This window comes from Hippopotamus amphibius, chromosome 17 (assembly GCF_030028045.1).
Source record: "Hippopotamus amphibius kiboko isolate mHipAmp2 chromosome 17, mHipAmp2.hap2, whole genome shotgun sequence".
NCBI classification, from domain to species: Eukaryota; Metazoa; Chordata; class Mammalia; order Artiodactyla; family Hippopotamidae; genus Hippopotamus; species Hippopotamus amphibius.
The window spans coordinates 54,456,739-54,480,259 of record NC_080202.1 but is presented as its reverse complement, the minus strand read 5'-3'; the positions used below and the strand labels follow the sequence as shown (position 1 = coordinate 54,480,259).

The 23,521-nt window shown below is 52.6% G+C and overlaps 2 protein-coding genes across 3 annotated transcripts in view; both read right to left on the bottom strand.

Moving 5' to 3' along the window:
- The window catches only part of TIMP2 (TIMP metallopeptidase inhibitor 2), a 50,585-nt gene that overhangs the window by 10,946 nt on the left and 16,118 nt on the right, over positions 1-23,521 (bottom strand). For both annotated transcript variants that reach the window (XM_057715902.1, XM_057715904.1), the window contains exons 2-3: positions 3,972-4,072; positions 1,792-1,900 (exon numbers count right to left, since the gene is read on the bottom strand). In XM_057715902.1, the coding sequence (XP_057571885.1) occupies positions 1,792-1,900; positions 3,972-4,072 (210 nt within the window). The remainder of the gene's footprint in view (positions 1-1,791; positions 1,901-3,971; positions 4,073-23,521) is intronic.
- On the bottom strand, positions 17,293-18,939 carry CEP295NL (CEP295 N-terminal like). The gene is given in 1 exon segment (XM_057715901.1): positions 17,293-18,939. A coding segment is annotated over 1 exon segment (1,647 nt).

Genomic DNA, 23,521 nt, shown 5'->3' with positions numbered 1-23,521 from the left:
CCAAGGTCCACACCTCCTCCCGACACTACATCTTCTGGGTCCTGGCACCTGCTAGGGCCTCTGCCTCTTTGTACCTTTTAAGCATTCACTCGCTAGTCACATTTCCCCACATGCAAAACCTGTCTTACTTTCTAATTTCTTCTCCTGTCCCACCAGGTGGGAACATGGGCTTCCTGACAGCAGGGCCCCAGCATCTCGCCTCCTGAACCTCCTGCCACGTCGAGCACAGAGCTAGGCACCTAGCAGGCACCCGCTAAACATGCTGAAATATGTGAGATAACCTGGACAGAAGAAGATCCCCCAAATCAGGGAGATCTGGATTTGGAATTATTTTTATGACTAAATTGGGATTTTTGGAACAAAATATGGTGTCGGTGTAGGGGAGGTGTCCTGTCTCTTCTTTTTTTCTTAAGTTTGTGAACCGACTCTTACTTTCCCTAGAAGAGGACAGTGAGGTTCCTTAGCTGACACAGATAGCACTGGCCCGTCCAGTGGCCACCAGCTGCAGGTGGCTGTTCACATTTGCGTTTAAATCAACTGCAATGAAGTAAAATGAAAGCCCCAGCCCCTCAGTTGCACCAGCCACAGCTCACATGCTCAGTAGCCACGTGTGGCTCGTGGCCGCCATACTGGACAGTACAGGCATAGAGCACTTCCGACATCACTGGAGGTTCTGTTAGACCAGTGGGTCTCAACCCAGGGTGATTCTGCCCCCACCAGGAACATGTGGTGATGCAGGAGACCCCACGACTGGGAGGAGGATGTTAGAGCAATTCGTGGGGTAGAAGCCAGGGATGTAGCTAAATATCCTACATGCATAGGAAAAGCCCCCCCAACGAAGAACGAACTGATCTCAAATGTCAATAGTGCTGACTGTAAGGAATGCTACTCTGGACCCCCGCGGTGCAAGCCTAGCTGGGTGGGCAGAGGAGGCAGTAGAAAGAAGTAAAGGGAAATCGTTTTACGTAAGAATAAAAGAATACAATTTTTAAAAGAGATGCAACAATAAACAAAACGTGGTCTATCCATACAATGGTATATTATCCAGCCTGAAAAAAGGAGGAAATTCTGACACTTGCTGCAACGTGGCTGACCCTTGAGGACATTACGCTCAGTGAAATCAGCCCATCATAAAAGGACAAATGCTGGAGGATTCCACTTATATGAGGTCCCTAGAGGAGTCAGATTCACAGAGACAGAAAGCAGAACGGAGGGAGCTTGGGGGAGGGGGAGTTTAACAGGCATGGAGTTTCAGTTTGGGACGATGAGAGTTCTGCAGACGGATGGTGGTGATGGTTGTACAACAATGTGAATGTGCTTCATGCCACTGAACTGTACACCTAAAAAAGGCTAAAATGGTAAATTTTATGTTATATGTATTTTATCACAATAAAAAAAGAGCGATACGATGAACAAAGGAGCGGGTGTGTAGCACGCATAATAATATCAAGAGACTTAAAACAAGGTTTCAACTCTCCTTTCCCACTTCCTGTCCAGCCTTGAGCTCTGCCAGCATCTCACCTCACTGTGTCCCTGATCTCAAAGTTCCTATGAATACAGGTTTACTTTGTTTCTTCTCGTCAAGTCACATTGGTTCCACTGTTCTAACAAGGGGAATGCTGAGGACAGGAGAAAATTCACTAATTTTCTGATGGGAAAAGGCAGGGAATCCCCGAGACTTCCGAATAGCACTGTGCGTGTGGTCAGGGCTCTGTTCCACCTCGAGCCACCCCACCTCCCAGCCCCTGGACGGTCTCGAAGAACGCTCCACACCCGTATCCACATACACACCTGCAATGAGATACTCCTTCTTTCCTCCAATGTCCAGCGAGACCCCGCACACTGCGGAGGAGGGGGCCGTGTAGATAAACTCTATGTCCTTGTCAGGTCCCTTGAACATCTGGAAAGAGGAGAATGAGGAGTGTGACGTGAAGGTGGGCAGCACAGCCAGCAAATCCCATTCCCATCCTGAACACGGCAGGGTGTCCCAACCTGCACCCGTGGTACTGCCAGCAAGGAAAAGGGGATGGAGATGTACCGGGAAGACAGATGACCATTCCTAATGCACAGGAGTCCCTGGAGTCACTCTGATTTACTGCTTAATGTGGCAGCTGTCACCAAGCTGGGCATGAGACTGTCATCCAGAGGGACCCCCCTCAGACAACACACCTGCTCTCCCTACCACCTGTGAGGTCATCTCAGAATCTCTGGAGAGGGACTTGTGTATCTTCAGGTGATTCTGACCCATCATGGAGGACTGCCACTTGTGTCTATTTCCAGGAATTTTGGTCAAGCACCGGCTACTTGATGGGGACCAGAGCAGAGAGGTACCTCCCAATTAGGATGTAACTGGGCAAGTGGAGTCAACTTTTCGACTTGTGATTTTCTTACAGCCTCTTGGGAATAGACCTGCTGCCCAGGTGAAGGGGTGTATTGTTCCAGTGCCTGGGCAGGAAGTGAGAAAGCCACAGCCAGGGAATTCCTGCTGCCCTACCAGGGACAGTGACAGGTGGGGATGTGAGTGTGGGCTGCGAACCGCCCTCCACCCTGGTTTTGGGGGTGCAGCCTACTGGAAACTGGGTAAGTGGGGGTGGGGTAACGGAAGAGGGAGCACGCAGGCACCAGGACCCCACAACAGAGGAGGCTAAACACGGCTACAGAACGCAGACACGCGGGCTCCACGATTCCACACGAACCACATCAGGACTCTCGTTGTGGCTAAACCAAGATTAATAGCGTTGTCTGGTTTTGGGGGGAGAGTTTCAACCAGCAAACTCAAATGGAACAGGGTCATCCCAGTGTCACAATGAACCGGCTTTGCAACAGCTACACCCCAACCCATGCCAAGAAAGGTTATAAATGATGTCTGTCACCAAAGGGTTGAAAGCGCTTTCTTGGTGTCAACACCTGCCTTTTCACCACCCCTCAATGCATCATGAGAGCAGAGATAACTGTCTTTCCTGCTTCATAAATAGAGATGTAGGCCCTGAGACACTGGATCACCTCTTTAAGTGATACAGATGTGATGATCAACCACTTCTTTGACCTTCTGGTAACATTTATTTTCTATTTTTTGTTTTTGTAACAAAATTAATTATGCATGGCCACAACTACTAACCAGGTCACAAAGCTCTCCCTCCAGCTGGAGTCTAGAATCTTCTTCCCTCTTATAGACCAAGCTAGTTATCGTCAACAACAATAACCTTCCATTAGCCCTCGTCCTGTCCTCCCAACCTCTCCCCACATCCTCCCCTCCCTCCCTCCCAAATACAGGCTCCTTGCCATATGACCTTGAACACAACCAACATTCTGAAAAACTAACAAACGCCACCACCCCCTCGGTCTGCAGCCACCAATGCCTCCCATCTCTCCCCCACGTGCAGAAGCATCTTCTCCATCACTGGTCAGGCTGCCGTGCCCATTTCTTCCTCAACTCCCCTCTCTCAAGAAGCTGCCCCAGCACACCTGTCCACAGGAGTCCACCTCTTTCCAAATTCCTCCTCCTCTTAGAACGTAAAGCTAACCAGGCAAGACTAGAGCCCACCTGCAGTTTGGGGGAATTAGGTCATCTGCTCTCACATTGGCTGAGGGCTCCCAGAGGCAACGGCCAGGTTCCCACTGCCTTTGAACCCACCATGGAGAGCTGGAGTGGCGCTCGTGGAATATTCCACAGACGCTGCGAAATTGGTAACGTGACACTGAGGCTCTGCCACTGATTTACATCCACCAAAATGAAGGTGATGCATTTCTGAGATAACCTAGCCAGTGGGAACTCACCGTGTCCACACAACTTCTCAGCATTTACGGTTTAAGGAAAATCAGAACCACTTGTGGCTTGGCACCCTTGCTCCTAGCGGTCTGCTCCATACATGGCTGGATCAAGTTCTAGGGACACCGCCTGGTCCCCGGCCCTGCTCCCAAACCTCCCGCAGCTCTGTCCAACAGAGCAACCCGGGGACGGTCACTGTTACCTTTATTTGTTTGATCTCATACTGAATCCGCTTGATGGGGTTGCCGTAGATGTCATTCCCAGAGTCCACCTCCTTTGCACTGACCGCTTTGGCCCTGATCACTGCAAAACAAAGACACAGAGGTGAGCAGAGTCCCCGCAAGACTATCCTGGCTCTGAGGAGGGGGAAGGGGCAGCAGGGAGGTGGGAGGCGAGGGGCAAGGTGATCCTAGCCCCGGGCACAGTGTCGGGCTCCATCCCGAGGGGGTAGGCCAGGAGTGAAGCTGGAACCCTCTGTCGACAGGGCCCCAGAGCAGAAGCTCTTGTCCCTCACGACCGGGGGCGGCTGCGCCCGTCTCTGATTTGAACACATCTCGATGTTGATGTCACGCTTGAGTGCTCTGGGGCTTTTTTTTTTTTACTCCAATGTGTATGTATCGTGGCTGGGGAAGCAGATAAGCACACTGACTGGCCTGCAATCCTGATCACACAGCTAAGGATGGTGAGAGTTCCCCTCCTCCCTGCCCCCTCCCACCCATAGCCTACTGGCAATCAGGCTTTCTCAGGCTGAAGGCAGAGGGGGAGTTACCTTCCTACAAGAGGCTCCATCATACCTAGGTTGGGGGGTCTTCCATCTAAAAGGTCTATCCTGCCAGCCTGCTAAATCTGTCCTCTATGTGTCCCTGAGAAAGTCCTGGGGATGATTCTTTATAATAACATACATTTTATCAGGCACGGCAGAGAAAGGTCCAGCATTTTAACCCAAAGGGCATCGAATGGGAGGAGGAGACGTTCAAGAGCATCTCTAGCAGACATAAGGGACAGAAGCCAAGGAAAAAGGCCAAATAGTAAGAAGGCTGATCCTGGACCTTGACACGAGATGAAGGAGAGGGGAAGAGGTCAGCCTGGGAAGGCTCCAGAATGCTCCCCAGGGTCTGAGGCTGCTCGAGGGCCACGTACCCCAGGGCTTCCTACTAGCAATTAAGCCAGGACTCTGCTCCGCCCCGTAACCTGACGGGGCGAGGATCAGCAGTTCACCCTGTCACTTGGGCACAGCCCTCCCTTTTCTCATTTCAAGGCTTATCAGCTGGTGGCACGGCCTGTTTTAATGGCTTTAAAAGCTTTGTCCTCCAAGATTCGGCTGCTCAGGGTCATTCTGCATGAGTGTCACATGAGTGTGGGTGTGAGTGAAACAGAGAAACAACAAGCAGACAGCATCTGGCTCAGAGGAGCCTCCCATCTCCCACCCCCGCAATGGGCAGCTGGAATCTCAGAGCCCCCGGCCAGGGCTGTCTTTTCCCGTAGAGCAGGGAGGCCCAGGCACATGGACCCCCATCTGTGCCCATCCCCCCTGGATCCCCCAAATGCTCTCTGGGTCCCAGGCTGGCACCAGAGCCCCACGCCACAGCCCCAGCGCCCCACCCAGCCCCAAACCCATCCTTATTTTTTCTTCTGTCGGCGCTGAGTCATGACTGGCCGAGGCCACAGGTTCCTGTTTCCCAGGCTGAGCCAGGCCCCGACCTACAAAGCCACATGTAGGAAATGCCAGCCAGTGGGCCACCCCAGAACAGAGGGCCTTGCCCTTTGTAGCAGGTCAATCTGATCCCAACGTCTCCTCCCACCTCCTACCCATCTTCCTACCCCAGCATGTGTTATCTTTTCATAGTCATGTCCCAACCAGTTCAAACATCTTCCTTGGCCACCCACTGCCCTCATGTAAAACAGAAGACCCTTTGCAACGTGCTACCAGCCAGTGACTATTTTGGCTGCCTGCTCTTGCTGTTCCACCAGTCCATAATACTCCCTGAATCTGAGGCTGCCCTGGGGTGCCTATACCTCTAGACAGGCAAGTTTCTTCTGCCCGGAATGCCATCTCCCTCTCTCTGCCTGGAGAACTTCTATTCAACCTTCAAGACCCAGCTGAAATAGCCCTTCTCCATCTTCCCTCTGGGAAATCTTGTCTTCCCGTAGCACTTGGTATATTCCACATCTCTCGACCACTCTGCTGTAAACACCTGTACCTGTCTGCTCAGCACCCTGGGAGTTTCTAACAGGCAGAAGCTACGTTCTAACCATGGAACAGTTAGGGCTCATTATTTGCTGAGCTGAACCTGAGACACTTGGATGGCAGCACAGGTTAGGTTTGTCTTTTTATCTACACTTAATTGCAACGCTGCACAAAAAAAATGTTTATGCAAATCAGTAAACATCAGATTAGCTCTGTCATGAGTTTGCTCTTCTGCAGCATCGTTCTTAGCACGTGATGTCAAACGAACCAGGAACATCCAAAGGAGACAACAGTTCTAGAAGAAGCAATGCTGCCAGATTTTACTATAGTACACCCAATTCTGCATGCTTTCTGGAACATTTTGACACTGCTTTTCAGAGGTCCAGCACCCTGCACAATACTTACTGCATCACAGGTGTTCAATAAACACACTGCTGGCCATCAGAAAATAAGCAAAAAAATCAATACTACAATGAGGTATCACCTCACACTGGTCAGAATGGCCTACATTAAAAAGTCTACAAATAACATGCTAGAGAGGCTGTGGAGAAAAGGGAACTCTCTTGCACTGTTGGTGGGAATGTAAACTGGTACAGCCACTACGGAAAACAGTATGAAGGTTCCTCAAAAAACTAAAAGTAGAATTACCATATGACCCAGCAATCCCACTGCTAGGCATATACCCAGAGAAAACCATAATTAAAAAAGGCACATGCACCCCAATATTCATTGCAGCACTATTTACAATAGCCAGGACATGGAAGCAACCTAAATGTCCACTGACAGACAAATGGATAAAGAAGATGTGGTACATATATACAATGGAATGTTACTCAGCCATAAAAGGGAATAAAATTGGGTCATTTGTAGAGACATGGATGGATCTAGAGACTGTCATACAGAGTGAAGTGAGTCAGAAAGAGAAAAAAAATATCATATATTAATGCCTAAATGTGGAATCTAGAAAAATGGTACAGATAAACCGGTCTGCAAGGCAGAAATAGAGACAGATATAGAGAACAAATGTATGGACACCAAGGGGAGAAAGCAGGGGTGGGTTGTGGGTGGGATGGATTGGGAGTTTGGGATTGACATGCATACACTAATATGTATAAAATAGATAACTAATGAGAACCTGCTGTATAGCACAGGGAACTCCACTTCGCTGTACAGTAGAAACTAACACAACATTGTAAAATAACTATACCTCAATTAAAAAAAAAAGATACACGCACTCCTATGTTCATAGCAGCACTATTCACAATAGCCAAGATATGGAAACAACCTGAATGTCCATAGACAGATGAATGGATAAAGAAGATGTGGTACATATATACAATGGGATACTACTCAGCTGTAGAAAAGAACAAAGTAATGCCATTTGCAGCAACATGGATGGACCTAGAGATTATCACACTAAGTGAAGTCAGTCAGACAGAGACAAACAAACACCATATGCTATCGCTTATATGTGGAAACTAAAATATGACACAAATGAACATATTTATGAAACAGAAACAGATTCATAGACATAGAGAACAGACTTGTGGTTGCCAAGGGCAGGGGGGAAGAGATCGGGAGTTTGGGATTAGCAGATGCAAACTATTATATATAGGATGGATAAAAAACAAGGTCCTACTGTAGAGCACAGGGAACTATATTCAATATCCTGTGATAAATCATAAATGGAAAAGAATATGAAAAAGAATATATATATGTATACCTGAATCACTTTGCTGTACAGCAGAAATTAACAACATTGTAAATCAACTATACTTCAACGAAATTAAAAAAAAAAACAAAAAAAGAAAAGAAAACAAAAACTACTCCCAAACAGCCAAGAGACTCCAGTCCATTCCACACATTAAAGTCCATGCATTTTTCTCTTATAAAAGCTCCTGAGGCTCCCAGGCAGTCCTTATTGGAAAGGAGGCAGCACAGGGGCTCCATCCTGCTGTAGCCCCTCCCCGCTGTGTAGCCTCTGGGAAATTCCCTGACCTCCCGGGGACTCAGCTGCTTATGTCTGAAAGGGAGACACCACCGCCGGTATCTGCACACCGTCAGGGTGTGGGAGGTCTAAGAGATGGGGGACACGTGACACGCGCGGTGCCTGACCCAAGACGCACGTGTAGTTCAGGACGGAACAAAAACAGCACCTCCGAGAAGAATGGCTCAAATTCTCGCACTCCTGGGGGTGAGGGGTTAGGAGAGCTGCGCCATGCTCACCGCTGAGGCCCGGGGAGCCCACTCTGGCAGCAGGGAGCCCAGGTCTGGGTCTGATGCTGCTTCCTGATGTACCTGCTTTGGGGCTACAGACCACACACTTGCCTTTTAAAAACTGTCAGAAAGGAAGAGATTGGTTGAATCCAGGGTCCAGAATTAAGACTAGAATGTTCCCTGGCCCCTGGGCTGCCAGCTGCCTGCAGGGAGGTGGAGGGTGGCGTGGGGAGGATCTCCACCTGGGCTTGTCCACGCAGCACAGGAATTCAGATTCTTCAGGGTCTTTGAATTCTGAGTGGGAAACTCAGTATTTTACAAAATGGAAGCGAATGGAAGGAAAGAAAGTAAGAAGCAAGAGAGAAAAGAAGGCCCAGTTCTATGGAAACCTTCCCCAAAGCATCAACACCCTCCAACCACAAAGGAGAGATGCTGGGCACACACCTGTCTATGTAGGTGTGAGGGATCCACAGCGCTGAGCTGCTCAGGGGAGCGGGTACCATCTGGGCTCAGCACCACTCTGCATGGGGTGGGGGTGGGGGGACACACGCAAGCGTTGGCAAATGAACCAATCACAGCCAGAGGCTCTCACAGGCAAGCTACAGATAGGAGACCAGAGGGGGAACAGATGCACAGGCCCCACAAGGGAGGGAGGGAGGGAGGGCGGGTGGGCAGGCGGGTTGGCAGCACAGTGGACCCCAGTTGGCTCAGCTGCAGAGTCCTGACCCTCAGCTTTCTGCCCCCAGCAAGAGCCAGAGTGGGGACTGCCTTCCATGCCAAGCTCAGGGCTCTGAGCCGGACTCCCTTTTAAGTACAAATCCGAAAAGCACTGGCCCCCTCCTGTTGCCCAAAGGGAACAAAGGGGAAGGTGTGGGAAAGTCTTCAGTAACAGACCCTGCCTTCAAGGAGAGCTTCCCTGGGCAAGAAGATAGATGATGGACAGGAAAACAGAGGAGCACACTGTTTGCAACCGCCAGCGGCAGACAGAGAAGGAGGCAAGGAGAGCTTTCCAGAAATGCGTTTCCTGGGCTTCCTAGGTGGCGCAGGGGTTAAGAATCCGCCTGACAATGCAGAAATGCGTTTCCTGCACCCAGCATGATGGGCATCACCCTGAGCTCCGGACTGGAGGCCACGCCAAGTGAGGGATGGGCCTCTCTGAGTCCCAGGCCATTTAAAGGGCAGGGCTGGGGAGAAGCAAAGAGACCCAAAGAATCTGGTAAGAAATTAAAATCGAGGCATGGACTCATGTTTACCAAACACCTACTGCATGCTGGGCCTGGTATTTGGCCCTGGGGTGGGGGATCAGCTTATGTCCTGTCCACCCCCAACCCCACCCCTCCCCGAAGAGCCAGAGGCAGCAGCAGGAGGGAGAGTCTTCATAAAGATTCCCGTTCTAACTGATTTGCACCCAAAAATGATGGCCTCTCCCTGGGCTGCTCAGATTTTTTCCTCGTTCCCTTCTGCCGTTAACACAACATCTGGGTTTGAGATCAAGGGTGATACACTGGCTGATGAATTCACCACCAGATGTTGGCTACTGGAATGCACAACCGTGGACTTAATTCAAAGCACATGCAACCACAAAGCCCCTGCCTCCACCCCTTGGGCTGTGGACACCACATGACGTCACTTCCCCCGGTAGGAGCCTGCAAAAACAATCCCTAGTCGGCCCAGCCAGATTTGGGATGGAAAAGAACGGGGTGGGTGGAAAGTCAAAGTTGCGGAGGATGATCCAAAGAACACAGGCTACGTTCAGACTCCGAGAGATGACGACAGCCCAGGCAAAACCAACGGAGGCCAGACTGCCACTGCTCTGGGGGGAGGGGACGGGGAGGGGGCTGGCAGGAAACCTTGGGTGTCCCCAGCACACGGTGTGGCTGGGGCCGGCTCGGAGGAGCAGCACCCTCGACCAGCCCAGACGGAGTCAAGAATCTCCCCCACCCCACATCTGAGTCCTCCTGTGTCCGCGGACCTCATCGGGGAGATTAAGAACAAGCTGAGCACAGTCTATGGGGGAGCTGGGCGGCGAAAGAGAATTACCTCTCAGAAGCACGCTTGTTTCACACTCGTTGAATTATCTTGACTATCTTGCCACAGGCCCAACTGCTCTCTGGAGGAACCCCATGTGCCACATGTATGGGTATGTTCTATAGGACCTTTCCCCACGGAGCCACTCTGCCTGGCATGGGCTCCCGGCCCCACAGCACGGTAAACCCGTGGATGTTAGGACTCTGACTTTTAGACGTTCACAGCCTTGTCCCAACACACTCAACACCCCAGCCCTCAGCGCCTGCCCAGGCAGGGCTTCCAGCTCAGGGAAAAATCACGGGTCTGCCTGGAAGAGGTGCGGGAATCTCCAGGATTTGGAAAAACATCCGTCTAAATACAAGGTCAAAATCCTGAACCATCTGTGTGCTGACTCAGGGTGGCAAGGGTGGCTCATGTCAGCAGACCCCACCGTCCCCTCCCAGCCCAGTACATCTACTGCAGCCTCCAGCTCAGACCTGGGAGGGGCACCCAGGGAGAAGGGCATTAACAGGCGCCTCCCCCCCGCCCCCACTCTTCAATCTTGCTCATGGCCTCATGGAAAGTGCCCAGTGGGCCCTCCAGTGAGGCGCATATGGTCCCAAAGCCACCTGTTGCAAGGGAGGGGTTGGGGGCTTTCAACTGGCCAGTACATTTGCCAAAGACCCTACTGGCCCCAATCAAGAGTGGGTGGTGGTCACTCTGCTGCTGTGCCCGGAATGGGAGCCCTGGTTGGAGAGCAGGAGGGTCACTTGGTCCATCTCCTTGTCTCTGGGAAAAATCACACGCCAATCATTCGAGAGGAACTCAGAAAGAAACGACTCTGTACCAGACAAGACCCAGCCCCCACTTACTCCAGGCTGGGCTCTGGACCCCTGCTCTCCAGGTGTGCTCTGCTCCACTGGGGTACCTGGGGAGGGCTGGAGGATTCCACACTTCTGTCTACCCTCCCCAGAGAAGAGGTGCCACAAGTGCAGACAGCTACACCCTCAAATCACAGAGCTACCAAAGTCCTCGCTTAACGCCTGCAACTACATCCCGAGGCTGCCTCCTGGGATGAGGGTCTCTTGTCCCTTTTGTGTGGACACAGTGACACCATATGGCTGGTCAACCTGGCGGAGGCCCCTTAACCTTTGAAATTTGATGAATTTGTCCCAAGTCCCAGTGGAGGGTGGATTGGGAAGCCTCCGTCCCAGCCACCACTAACCCTTAAGGCTAGAGTCAGGAAAGCCAGGGGCGCCTCGCTTCCTGCGTCGACACCCCAGACACAGCCTGCTGCTCTGCCCTGTGAAAGCTGTAATGAAATGACTACATTTTTCAGAGCCCTGCTCTGGATTACTGAGGGATCCCTAACTTCTTGTATGTAACTAAATCATCTCAAGGGGCCGTGGGGGGCATGGTAAAGACACTGCAAGCCTTTGTAATGGGGCTGTATCTGCTTCTTTGGAGGGGAGACAGACCACACCAGCTAGAGTGGCAGGGGGTAGATGGATGGTGATTTAGAAAGGAGGTCGTGCTCATATGAACTGCGGACTGCTCCGACTCCCCAGGTTTCGGGGAGTTTCCCCACGTTCCTCCCTACAGGATGGCACGTGGAAACGGGGTGCAGCAGAGCTGCCCGGGAGATGCCACAAGGACTGCATGGCGTCAGCAGTGGCCCGGTGCCCAGAAGGCCGTGGGAGCGTGCAGCCCCACCTGCCCCTCCGGCCTCACTGTGCACCCAGCCCTCACCTTCCCAGCTGCCCCGTGGTGGACACGGCCCTGGGGCTCCCCCAGCACTCAGCCCTGCCTTCCCTGGCCTCAAGGCCAGGCCCTGTTCAGTCAGACCTCCTTCAAATTCGCTGCTTTCAGGGAAATGAAGTAATTAAAAACAGCCCTGTGATGCTGCAGGGAACTGAGGGCTTCTTCTGTCCCTGCAGCAGCTGTGAGAGACCAGACCCACCCCCAGGGTCCCCAAACCTCCCCAACCCCAGGAGCCAACAGTCGTCTGGGGCAGGGCTGTGGTGTCCAGGGTAAGGACAAGACTTGGCCAGCGAGACTCAGGCCAGGGTCAAAAACGCCTGACATGAAAACTGCTCGGAGCAGATGTGTTTTTTCAGGAGCTGAGGGTGGGGGATGGAGGGTGACGGGTGCAGGACAGACAACAGGAAACAGCAGCACAGCCCCAGCCCTGGTCCACACCACCCATGAGCCCGGTACTTGGGGATTTGCAAGGTCTGCCCAGTGATGTTCAAGATTCTAGCACATACACGTGAGCTGTTGTCCACTCGATGCCCTGTCTCCATGGAGACCAGCTCTCCCATCCCCATTTCCTGTCCATTTGCTTGGGCTCCCCCTTGGGAGCAGGAAGGAAAGGTCTCTGAGAGCGCCTCAGCCATGCAGAGAGAAGCAGCAGTACTCCCTGCCCCGCTTACCAGGACCCTGATAGGACCCCCGACTCAAGCCCTGCCACCCTTCCTTCTTTCTCCCTGTGGGCCCAGCGGGGTCTCCTGCCAGGGGCCCTTCCCATCCACGTGTTGCTGAATCATGTGAAAACAATGCATCCCGCTCCCGGGAGGACTTGCTGAGAACAGTGCGGCTTTGTGCAGGGAACTGCTGCTCTGCACTTTCTCCGCCAGGACCCCGAGGAGGAGCCAAGCTCGGTCCTGCAAACCCAAGCTGGAACCCGGAGCGGGGGCGGGAGCAGGGCCTGGCGGGGACACTGGGAGAGACGCTGAGAGGACTCCCAGCTGCCCTCCGCTAACCCCCCCCGCCCCGCCCCGCGATCCCTCCCCACCCACAGCTGAGGAAGGGGCTGGATGGACAGCTGAGAAGGAAGGGGCAGCAGACGAGGGCCCTATCCTTACGCAGCTACGGGTGGGCCGTGACCTCCAGCAGGTCACCCCCTCCAGGCTGCCTCATTTTCAGGAACAAACACCCGAGTGCCAGGCCTGTGGCTCAGGCCCCCGTCCGCACGGACAGAGCAGCAGCGGCAGCCCTGGCGTGGGACGCTGAGGCATGTGGTCTGCAGGCCGACCCCAACCCACAGCATCTCTCAGGAGCCAGGAGCAGGACGGAAAGGCTGCAATCCTAGGGCCACGCTCTCAGCTGCCAATGTGGAGGGAACCTGGGCAAGTAGGCTGGGAGGGTCGTGCCCCCACTCCTCAGCTGGTCCTCGTTAGCTTACGAAGTGAGGGCCCAGGTGGCAGCCCAGCCGCCCCTCAGAGCAGGTGGTGTGTGGTGTGCAGTCCACTCAGCCCTCCGTCTCCAGGCCGGGACGAGGGTGGGCTACAGCCCGCCATAACCTCTCCATCATGTGACAGAGGGAGGAGGGTGCCCGCAGCTCATGGCCGTTTTCTGCTCGCTGGAAGAGGGTTCCCTGCCCCCACCCCAACTGGAAAAACCTATTGTCCCATTATTTTACATTTCTGAGATTCTGAATGTTCTCATACGCACTACGACCTCGCACCTCGCAAGGCAGGGGGACCCTCAGAGCAGCACACACAGAGCCTGGGGTCACATCCAAAACCAAGGGTGTCCACTGGCCCCGCCAGGACAGGAACGGCCACATCGTCAAAGGACGTCATCAAAGGAGAACTGCTGTCCCTGCTTCCCGTGTCCTGATTCTTGTCAGTCACTGCCAGCCCGCACCTGCCCGCAGACAGCAGAGCTCGCGGCAGGCACCACCAGTGCCATCCTCCCTCTGTGGGTCCCTTGGGCAAACAGGGGGCCTGTCCACCAGCAGGTTGGCCAGGGAGGCCTTCCCTAGCGGCCACCATCTGGGGAGGACTCACAAGTGGGGCTGCAAGGAAGTGACCCAAAGACTCAGAGTGAAACAGGAGCAGGGAAGCTGCCCCCAAATGTGGCCGCAGAAGCACAAAACCAGGGAAAGTTCTAGAAGATGCAGTTTCAGAAAGGAAGAACCCATGAGGGAGGGAGGGAGGACCCATGGGGAAGGATGCTGGGGGAGGACTCTTTAGGAGGAGCCACTGTGTAGGGGTCACCCATGCCCCCTGGCAGTACTGGGCGGAACCCTTCTAGATGGCACTGCCCCAGGGCCCTTGGCACCATAATTCAGTCATGTCAAAGTGACCAACAGGGAGTGAAGGCAGTGTCTTCCGGGACCCCAGCCCATCCCCTGGATACCACCAAGTGATGGAAGTTACCAGTGATATCTCCATTGGGAATCACTGGAGGGTCAGCTTTTTGGCAGGGGTAGGGGGTTGGGGAGCAGGGGATGGTGGTCCTGGAGGGCTGTTTCATTACCTACATCACTGGCCCAGGCAAGGGAGTACCCCAGCCCGCCCCCTTCAGCCTTCTGCAGGGCAGGTGGGAAAGGGCAGGATGTCGCATCCAGCTGCCAGGGGACAGTGTGGGAGTGACTGTCCAGGCAGAGATGAGTCACCCTCCACCATGTCTCCCTGCCCATCCCCCACACCTACTTTTAGCTCAAGTGTGGCCAAGAAGGGACAATTCCTCACCTAGAACACGCGGGCCACAAACATGACCTTTGAAAGTGGAAACAAAAATAACACACTCAAAGGCAGGCTTGTCCCTTCATTAGACTGCGGCTTCCAGGCCGAGTCAGGAGGACCTCATTACTCAGTGTTTGGGTGCCATCGTGGCCACGGCTTTAAACCCAGTGATCCCACGGCATCCCCTCCACCCCCAGACCGGGTGATCCCCTAGCGACAGACAGGAGTTCCAGCTGAGTACCCACTAAAGGCCAGTGCCCCTCCCCGCAGGGAATCCTCATTTGGCCTGGGAGTGACAAAGCTCTCTTGGCCCCAGGACTTTTCTTATTCATGTTGGGCTCAGATCAAATTTCTGAGCGGCTCTGCAGCCCTGACCCATGACATTCCGGAAGCAGGGGAGAGATACTGGGCTGAGATCAAACATTTTCTCCACCTAAAATGGAAAAGCCACAGACAACAGAGACCCACATGATGGAGACGTGAGATGGTGGAAAGTTCCTCACTCTAGCTATTGATTTTAAAACGAAAACCAAAGATACAAAAACCAAAAACAAAAACCCAAACCAACCAACCAAACAAAAAAACCTTGTGGGATGCCATTACTGCTCTACACACATGGTCACATTCAGGGGTTGTGGCCTGGATGCTCAGAGACATGTATGGGGTCAGTCACCCCACCTCTCTGAGTATCCATCCATCACCATCTGTCATCATGGTCACTTGTTACCTGTATCCTCCCTAGAACGTGTCCTAATATTCCCGTGTGTGTGTGTGCACACGCATGTGTGTTGTTCACTGTTCACCTCCAGTTAAGTGGGGCAGTGTCTGTCACTCAGTATTTGCAAAGGAAAAATAGTATAATATCAGGTCAACATTTTCCAGGGACAAAAAAAAAAAGGTGAAAATGGGAAGAAAACGAGGGATGGGACCTTTCCCACACCTACATCCCAGCTGTGGTGTTCAAACATCCCCAAAGCACTTTTTGATGCCAGGCCTTTTGATCCAAATGCATTAGGGATGTAGTTCTCTTTTTGAGAACTGGCATAAAACAGAAGCAGCTACGGAAAGAACGCTCAGAGGGTCACATATGACGCTGTGGCAAAAATGACACCTACATGTGACATGGATGAACTAACTATGCTGGGTCCAAAAATGCTTCCAAAAGACTACACGTGATAGAACGTCCTTTTTATAGGGTTCAAGCACAAGTGAAACTAAACAATACAGGGTTTGTTCGGGTTGTAGTGAAGTGCAGGGACAACTCCCAGGTTCAGCGGGTATACGATACAGCTAGGGAGGAACTTCGTACAGAGGAGGGAAGCAGCACACAGATAAAGCTGCTTTTCAGCAAATATTTCAGATCTTGGGTTCGGGTGGCGGACTCACAGTTGTTCATTATAGTGTATATATACAGGCAGGCTGGGGTCCCGGCAGACTCTGCCTTCACCCCCTGTTGGTCACTCTGACACAGCTGGGCTATGGTGCCAAATCCACGTTAAGATAAAAAAGGCCACTGATGGCCCAATGATGCCAACATATCATGACCTGAAGAGGGCTTATCCCGCTCAGTGCATCTGAGGTCCTTGGACAGGAGGAAAGGAGGGAGGGACCATCTCCTTCATATGCTAAGTCCAGAGGTCAGCTAGCTCTGGCCCAAGGGCCAAAGCCTGCCTACTACCTATTTTTGTAAATAAAGTCTTATTGGAACTCAGTCACAACCATTCATTTATGTGTCATCTGTGGCTGCCTTCCAGCTGCAACAGCAGGCGTTGAGTAGTTGCCACAGAGTCCGTATGGCCAGCAAAGCCTAAAATATTTACTACCGGCTCTTTGCAGAGAAGGTTTGTCCACCCCCGTTCCAATCCCTAAGTATGCAACTGGCAGATAAAACGCCAACCAGTGTAGGGCCTCCACGGCTGCCGAGGCTCCTGGGGCAGAGGTAAAGCCGGGGGGTAGGGAACCTGCCTGATACCGCGGTCCCCCCACCGCTGCCAGCCCCAGAAGGAGTCTGTAGGGCTGGGCTGCTGGGAACCATTTCCCCTTTCTTCTCTTTCCACTTTCTTCCTTTTGCTCCACCCCCTTTTCTCCCTCCCTCTCCCCCTCCTCTCCCCCTCCCTCCTACTTCCTAATATTAAAGTTAAACGACCTTGGTTTGAAAGACTAAAAGATTTTTGTTAAATCTCTCCATTAACGTCTCAGCCACTGGCTAAACAACAAATGATGTATCTTTTGAAATTGTGCCTGTCTGACCTTGGATGCCTCTCAAAGTCCAGTGTTTATTTGGCTAAAACATCCGAAGCACTTAAATGTACCTGGTGTTTCCATGGGTGCTGTGGCACATGAAAACAGCCTCAGCTCTGGGACACACCTCTGTGCTACACTCACCAGACCCACGTTCTTATTTTCATCCGAAGGAGTCTTCCCGAATTGGACTTAGTTTTAAAGGCAAGATTGGCAATAAGTGCGATTCCTGCAGAGGGACTCGCTCCAAAGCACAGGAGGATGACTGATGGCCCATTTTAAAGACGCTACGGGTTTCTGAGCAGATGACGCAAATACAATCGCACAGACTTGGGTACCAGTTCTGGCAGAATGCCCAGTTATCAGTGATGCATTTACCAGGGGCAGGACTCTCGCTTTTAACATATTCTCTGAAACGCTCGCAAGCGTTTCCTGGCTTCTTCAAGAAACTGCTTGTGCAACTTGTTTTGCTCTAGAATTTGCTGTTGAAGGTCACGAATCATCTGACTGTGCCTGTCATCGTCGACAATGCTGGCCGAGGGGGAAGTGGGGCTGCGGTCATACTGTCCTTCCTTCTCTTGGTCTGGAGGGGAGTCAGGCTTCCAATGAGCCAGGTGAGCTTCCCTCCGTTCCTTCCTCCCCTCTTCCAGCTCCGTCTGGAGGTCGGCCTCCAAGCTCACTTTGGGCTGTTCGATTTGTTCGAGCAAGTCCAGCTGCTTTGGTCTTCCCTGCTCCACCTGCATCTTCTGCTTCTGCCTCGATGCCATCAAGCCCACTCTGTCTGCCTGTTCTTGCAGGTGAAGCTGAAGGGAGCCCTGCGCCAGCGCAGCCGGCCGGGGCGGCTCCTCTCCGGATTCGGGGCTGCACGAGAGCAGGTTCTCCTCATTGATAGACGTCCCTGCCTCGGGAGACCACAGTTTACTGTCCTTCTTAACCAATAACTTGGCCATCCTATGGTATTTTTCGTTCTCGAGCTGGCTTAGTAACTTTTTTAAGCTGGTTCTGGACGGCGTGAGGTGGGCATCCACCCCCACTGGACTCATGGGCTCCCCGGCGGGCACCACGTCCATTTCTGTGTCTCTTGTGGTTTTCTCTCTCTGGCTTTCTCTTCACGCTTGTGTCTCCTTGAAGCCCTGTTCTTCACTGGGGCTCGGATCCATCCCGGGCTTGAGATCCGGGTGCGAGTTCAGGTGTTTTTTCAGCTTCCTGTTGGTATCAAACAACTCTTCAAAGGCAAACTCCAGCTCTTTCTGCCACCTGCTCTTGTCATGGAGCTTCGCCGGCGGTGAGGCCCCCCTCCTGCAGGTCAAGCCAGCTGGCCACAGCTGTTCCAGGTTCTCAGCTTTGCCCTCGGGACTCTGATCCAGACAGCTGTTTTTCGGGCCTTGAAGACGAGCGGTCCCCTTCCCTAGCTGCCTGCTGCTGTCCCGGGCTGTTTCTCTCTCCCTTTCCTCCAGGCGTTTGATCTCCCCTGCAGCAGCCAAGAGCTTTCCCATGTCCGTCCTGGGACAACAGCCCCCATCAGTCTTCACTGAAGGCACTCGTTTTCCTTTACTCCCCTCTGGGGGGCTCAGGCCCGTGGTTCTGGAGGCTCCCTGCCTCTCACAGTCCACTGCTCTCTTCCAGGACGTGGTGCACCTGGGCTGCCGTCGGACCAGCTCTTCCCTGTGTCCCTTCTCTTCCCGTGTGGCCACTCTGTGCTTCCCCTTCGTCCTGGGCAACCTGGCTGCTCCTCGTTGGGTCGAGCCCTCTGAGTCAGGTTCAAGGTCCTCGGCCCATCTGCCCACCACATCCAACAGATGTGCTACATACAGCCTCTCCAGGCCTCGGACTTGCTGGTCTGGGGCCTCCTGCCACTCTATCTTTAGCTCCTCGGCCAAGTGCTGGAGCAGCTGGTTCTTCCGTAGCTGGAGTTCCTGTCTTCTCTGGAGGGGCAGGTCTCCTTTCTCTCGGACTTGTAGCAATTTGTGCTTCTGCCTCAAAAGCAAGGCTTCGTCGTCAGGACTGGGGCTCTGCTGAGTGGCTCTCTCTGCGTTTCTTTTCATGTCAGGGACCTTTGCAGACACAGCTTCGAAGAGAAGGTGATGTGAGCCAAGAGTGGAGGTTCAAGGGCACTGGGGCCAAGGAGCCACAGGTGCCACGGCTGTTCCACGTGAAGCCCACCGGGCAGGAAGAGGCACAGTGCTGCCCGGAGCTTTCCAAGGAGAGCCAGGCCCTGGAGACAAGGCACACGGGGCTCTGAGTGCAGGACAGGCTAGGGGACATGTCCCTGCGGATCACTCTCCCAACACCCACCCTCGAGGGTCCGTTCTCTGGCTCCCAATTTCTGTCTCACACACCTTTAAGGAGACCCTGCAGAGCAGCTGTTCTCAGCGGGGTGTGGTTTTGCTTCCCAGGGGGACATGTGTCCATGTCTGGAGACAGCTTTTGGTTGTCACAACTGGAGGGAGGAGGGTGCTACAGGCATCTAGTGGTGGAGGGCAGGTAGGCTGTGAAACATCCTGCGATGCACAGGATGGCCCCACGACACACAGGGACCTGGCCCCAAATGTCAACAGTGCCCAGGTGAAGACCCCGCCTTAGGAGACAAGTTAGGGTTGAGTGGTGGGGTGGGCGGGATGCAAATGCCTGGTCCTCAGGAGGGTGCTACTTACAAATGAAAGGAGGAAGGGGTGGAGGAGGAGGAGCCTGGCGGGAAAGGAGTGTGTGTGTGTGTGTGTGTGTGTGTGTGTGTGTGTGTGTGTGTGTGTAGGGGGCAGCATGTGTAGGTGAGTGTGCTGACGTGCATGTTTGTACCAGAATTCAATGCAAATCAGAGAGAAGGTTAAGCTGGTGGTATTTCTTTTTTCATGACTCTTTGGTATCAGGCAGCTCCATCAGGCCTTCCTAACGAAGGAGGTGCATTCACACCAAAAAGGAGTATGGAGTTTGCTGTCACTTGCAGCTGATGTCAAAAACAGCCAGATTTGTGGGCTACAGAAGCTGCTTCCTAGACACTGCAGTCTGTACGGAGTGCCCCTCAGCTGTGTGGGCATCCCTTCCCTTCTTTCATTTTAGGATGTGCAGAGCCAGGCTGAGCAATTTTAACCCAAAGTAATGGCAGTCATCAGAAACACCACTGCATCAATGGAACAACTAATGTGAACTGTGCAGGCTGCCCTCTGCACATCTTTTTTACAGTAACTCCTAAGGGAAGGAGTTATTAGCACCCCTGGTTCACAGGTGGGGAAACTGAGGCAGGCAGCAATTAAGAAACCTGACCCAGATCACACAGCTGGCAAGTGGCAGCTGCCACTCGGGTAGACCATCTGGTCTTTGACCAATGGTCACACAGCCACCGGCTTTTGGTAACTGTCATCATGCAGTTGTACATGTGGAAATGCGGTTAGTATCGTATTATACCAGTCTGCCAACCACCATGAAGAGCAAGAGGAAAGAGAGAGAAGATGGGGTATTAAACACAATGGCTGAGATTTTCAACAAAAGCACCACAGCAGTTCAATGGGGGAAAGAGTCATTTTTTGTTCATTTTCAACAAATGTTCCTGGGACAGTTGGATATCCGCACGCAAAAAGATTCATTTAGACCCAAAATTATATACCAATTACAAAAATTTACTCAAAATGGATCACAGACCTTAACGTAAGGTCTAATGCTATAGGTGCTTAGAAGGAAACAGAAGTGTCTCTTCATGACTTCAGGTTAGGCAAAGATCCTTAGATACAACACCAAAAGCACAAGCAATGTAAGAAACTGATACATTTGGCATCATCAGTATGAAAAACCTCTGTACTTCAAAAGACATTGTTAATAAGTGAAAATGCAAGACACGGACTGGTAGGAAATGCCTGCAAACCACATAGCCAACAAAAGCCTTGAATCCGTTTGTATAAACAACTCTTTCAACCCAATAAGAAGACAAACAATCCAGCTTAAAAATGGGCAGAAGATTGAAATAGACACACCAGCAAAGAAGATGTATGTGTGGCTAATAAAGCCCATAAAAAGATGTTCAACATCAACATTCATCAGGGAAATGCAAACTGAAGACACCACTTCACACCCACTAGGATGGCTACAACGAAAAAAACTGGCAATGACAAGCGTTGGCGAGGATGTAGGGACACTGGAACCCTCACACACTGCTGGTGGGGATGCAAAATGGTGCAGCCGCTCTGGAAAACAGTTTGGCAGTTTTATAAAAAGGTAAATGTAGGGGCTTCCTAGGTGGCGCAGTGGTTGAGAATCTGCCTGCCAATGCAGGGGACATGGGTTCGATCCCTGCTCCAGGAAGATCCCACATGCTGCAGAGCAACTAAGCCCATGTGCCACAACTATTGAGCCCATGTGCTGCAACTACTGAAGCCCACGTGCCTGGAGCTGGTGCTCCGCAACAAAAGAAGACACGGCCATGGGGAGCCCGCGCACCACAATGAAGAATTAGCCCCCCACTCACCGCAACTAAAAAGAAAGCCGTGCACGGCAAAAAAAAAAAAAAAAGGTAAATGTAGACCTACCATATGACCCAGAAATTGTACTCCTAAGTATACGCCCGGGAGAGATGAAAGCATGTCCCCACACCAAGAAATAGACGCGCAGAAACTGAATAACCGTCTCAGCTCACAGGGAGGAATCTGGACTTGAATCTGGGTCCCAAATGTCAGAGACTGAGCTTTTCCCACCCCTGGGAATGGCCACAGGGGTGTCCAAACAGGTGAGGAGAGGGAGAGAGCTGTGAATGTTAGAAGCCAGCTGGAGAGAAAGGGGAAAACTGCAGCCCGAGATGTTAACTGGCAACAACAAGCAAAACCGGGATGTGCCTCTCGCACTCTGGAGGCCCCCACCCACTTGGTCATCCCGTGACACCCTGAGCCAGGCCCGCTGGGGCGGGTGCCCCCGTGCCGCCAAATTGGTTTTCCTGGAGACACGCAAATGGATGAAAACCTAAAACATCTGGATGGTTATCTCACGGATAACACCCAGAAATTACTGTCAGCTGCCTCGTTCAGGAAGTGAAAACCCTGTACCAACCGGCAGACGCACCCTTGCCCTCTGCCCACATCCCCGGCTCCCCCAGGCCCTCACCTCCAAGCCCTTCCTCGCTAGCTGACTTGAAACCAGAGTGTTCTGAGAGTCCGAGTTCTCTCTCAGGTCTTCTGATCCTGCTCCCCCAGAGCGGGACAGGCTGGCCTGTGCTGGCTGCCTTCAACCCCTCGGGAAGCCACAGCCCCATCCTTACAGAAGCCCCACTCAGAGCAGCAGATGGGAGGGACACTGGGCCCATTCTCCTCTCACCCTCTGCTTCCCCGGCGCGTGGAGCCAGCCCGCGGTGGTCACCTGGGCAGTGGCTCAGATGACTGTTCAGCCAAGGCAGACCCACGCCCAGGCCACCTGGAAGTGCCAGGCCCACAGCAGCCCTCCTGCCTTCTGATCCCTCAAAGGAGACTCCAGGGTGCCCCACGCCGATGAGGAAGAACAGTGACCACAAACGAGGCTGCGTGGCACCCAAACCAGGGGCTCCAATGCCAGGTAGGCTGGGATCCAGTCGATGGGTCTCACCTGAGCCTCCTAACCAGGCTCCCTGTCACCACCCCCCTTCAAATCCCGCCCCCCCCCCAACCCCTGCTCCCCGGCACTGTTTACAGCCACTGTTCTAACTCAGCCAGCTGTGTCGCTTCGGCATCTGCAACAGGCCCTGTTGTCCACACAAGCAAGTCTCCAAACACAGCCACAGGCCACCTGCATCATGGTCACCTGAGCTGCTGGTTAAAATGCAAATTCTGGAACCCCACCCCAGCCTCCATGGGGAGGGGCCCAGGAGTGTGCTCAGTTAACCATCTCACCAAAGTCACTCAGGCATTCCCTGGCCTGCAGGCTTGGGAACATTCTAGCAGCTCATGATCTGGCCCCCTTTCCCCAGGTGGGCTTGGCTGGCCAGGCACCTTGCCATTCCAAATGCCCCCACCCAGGTCCAGCACCTTCACTGTGCTCATGCCCATCCTTCTTCCTCAAACAGAACCCCCCAACCTACCCACCCACCTTTCCCCAGCCCTGGCCTGGTTCCTCCTCCCCAACAAGGCAGCCCCTGGTTTCTGCACTACAAGGAAAACACTCCTGCTTTTCTCCAGAGGTCCACAGACAGCGCCCAGCTGACACAGTTTAGCACATTTTCTTTAAAACATTTAAAAATAGATATAAAAGGGCTCCCCATTAGCTGGCATGGCCAGAGAGAACACTGCCATATAATTAACGCTTACTCTTTCATATGGAAAGTTAAACGTTTCTCTGTCTCCTGAGAGTATACAGACTAGATATAATTTGACCTTTTTAGAACTCTGGATTACCTTTAAGACTATAATATAGAGAATCCCTCAAGGGCTTTTAAGACATATAGCAATCCCCCCCACCCAAAAGAAACATCCTATGTGTATGTAAGAGACAGAGTTCCTCGAAACTAAATGACTTCAGAATATAATTTGGGGTTTTTAAGTCGACTTTTTATAGCTTCCTCTGTAGTTGTAACTTTCTGTGTGTCTGACGGCATCCTATCCCCCTTCTCTCTTATGGCTTCTAAACTGCTGTGGACTGGGACCCACACAAAGAAGTGTCTTAAAAGTGTATCTAAAG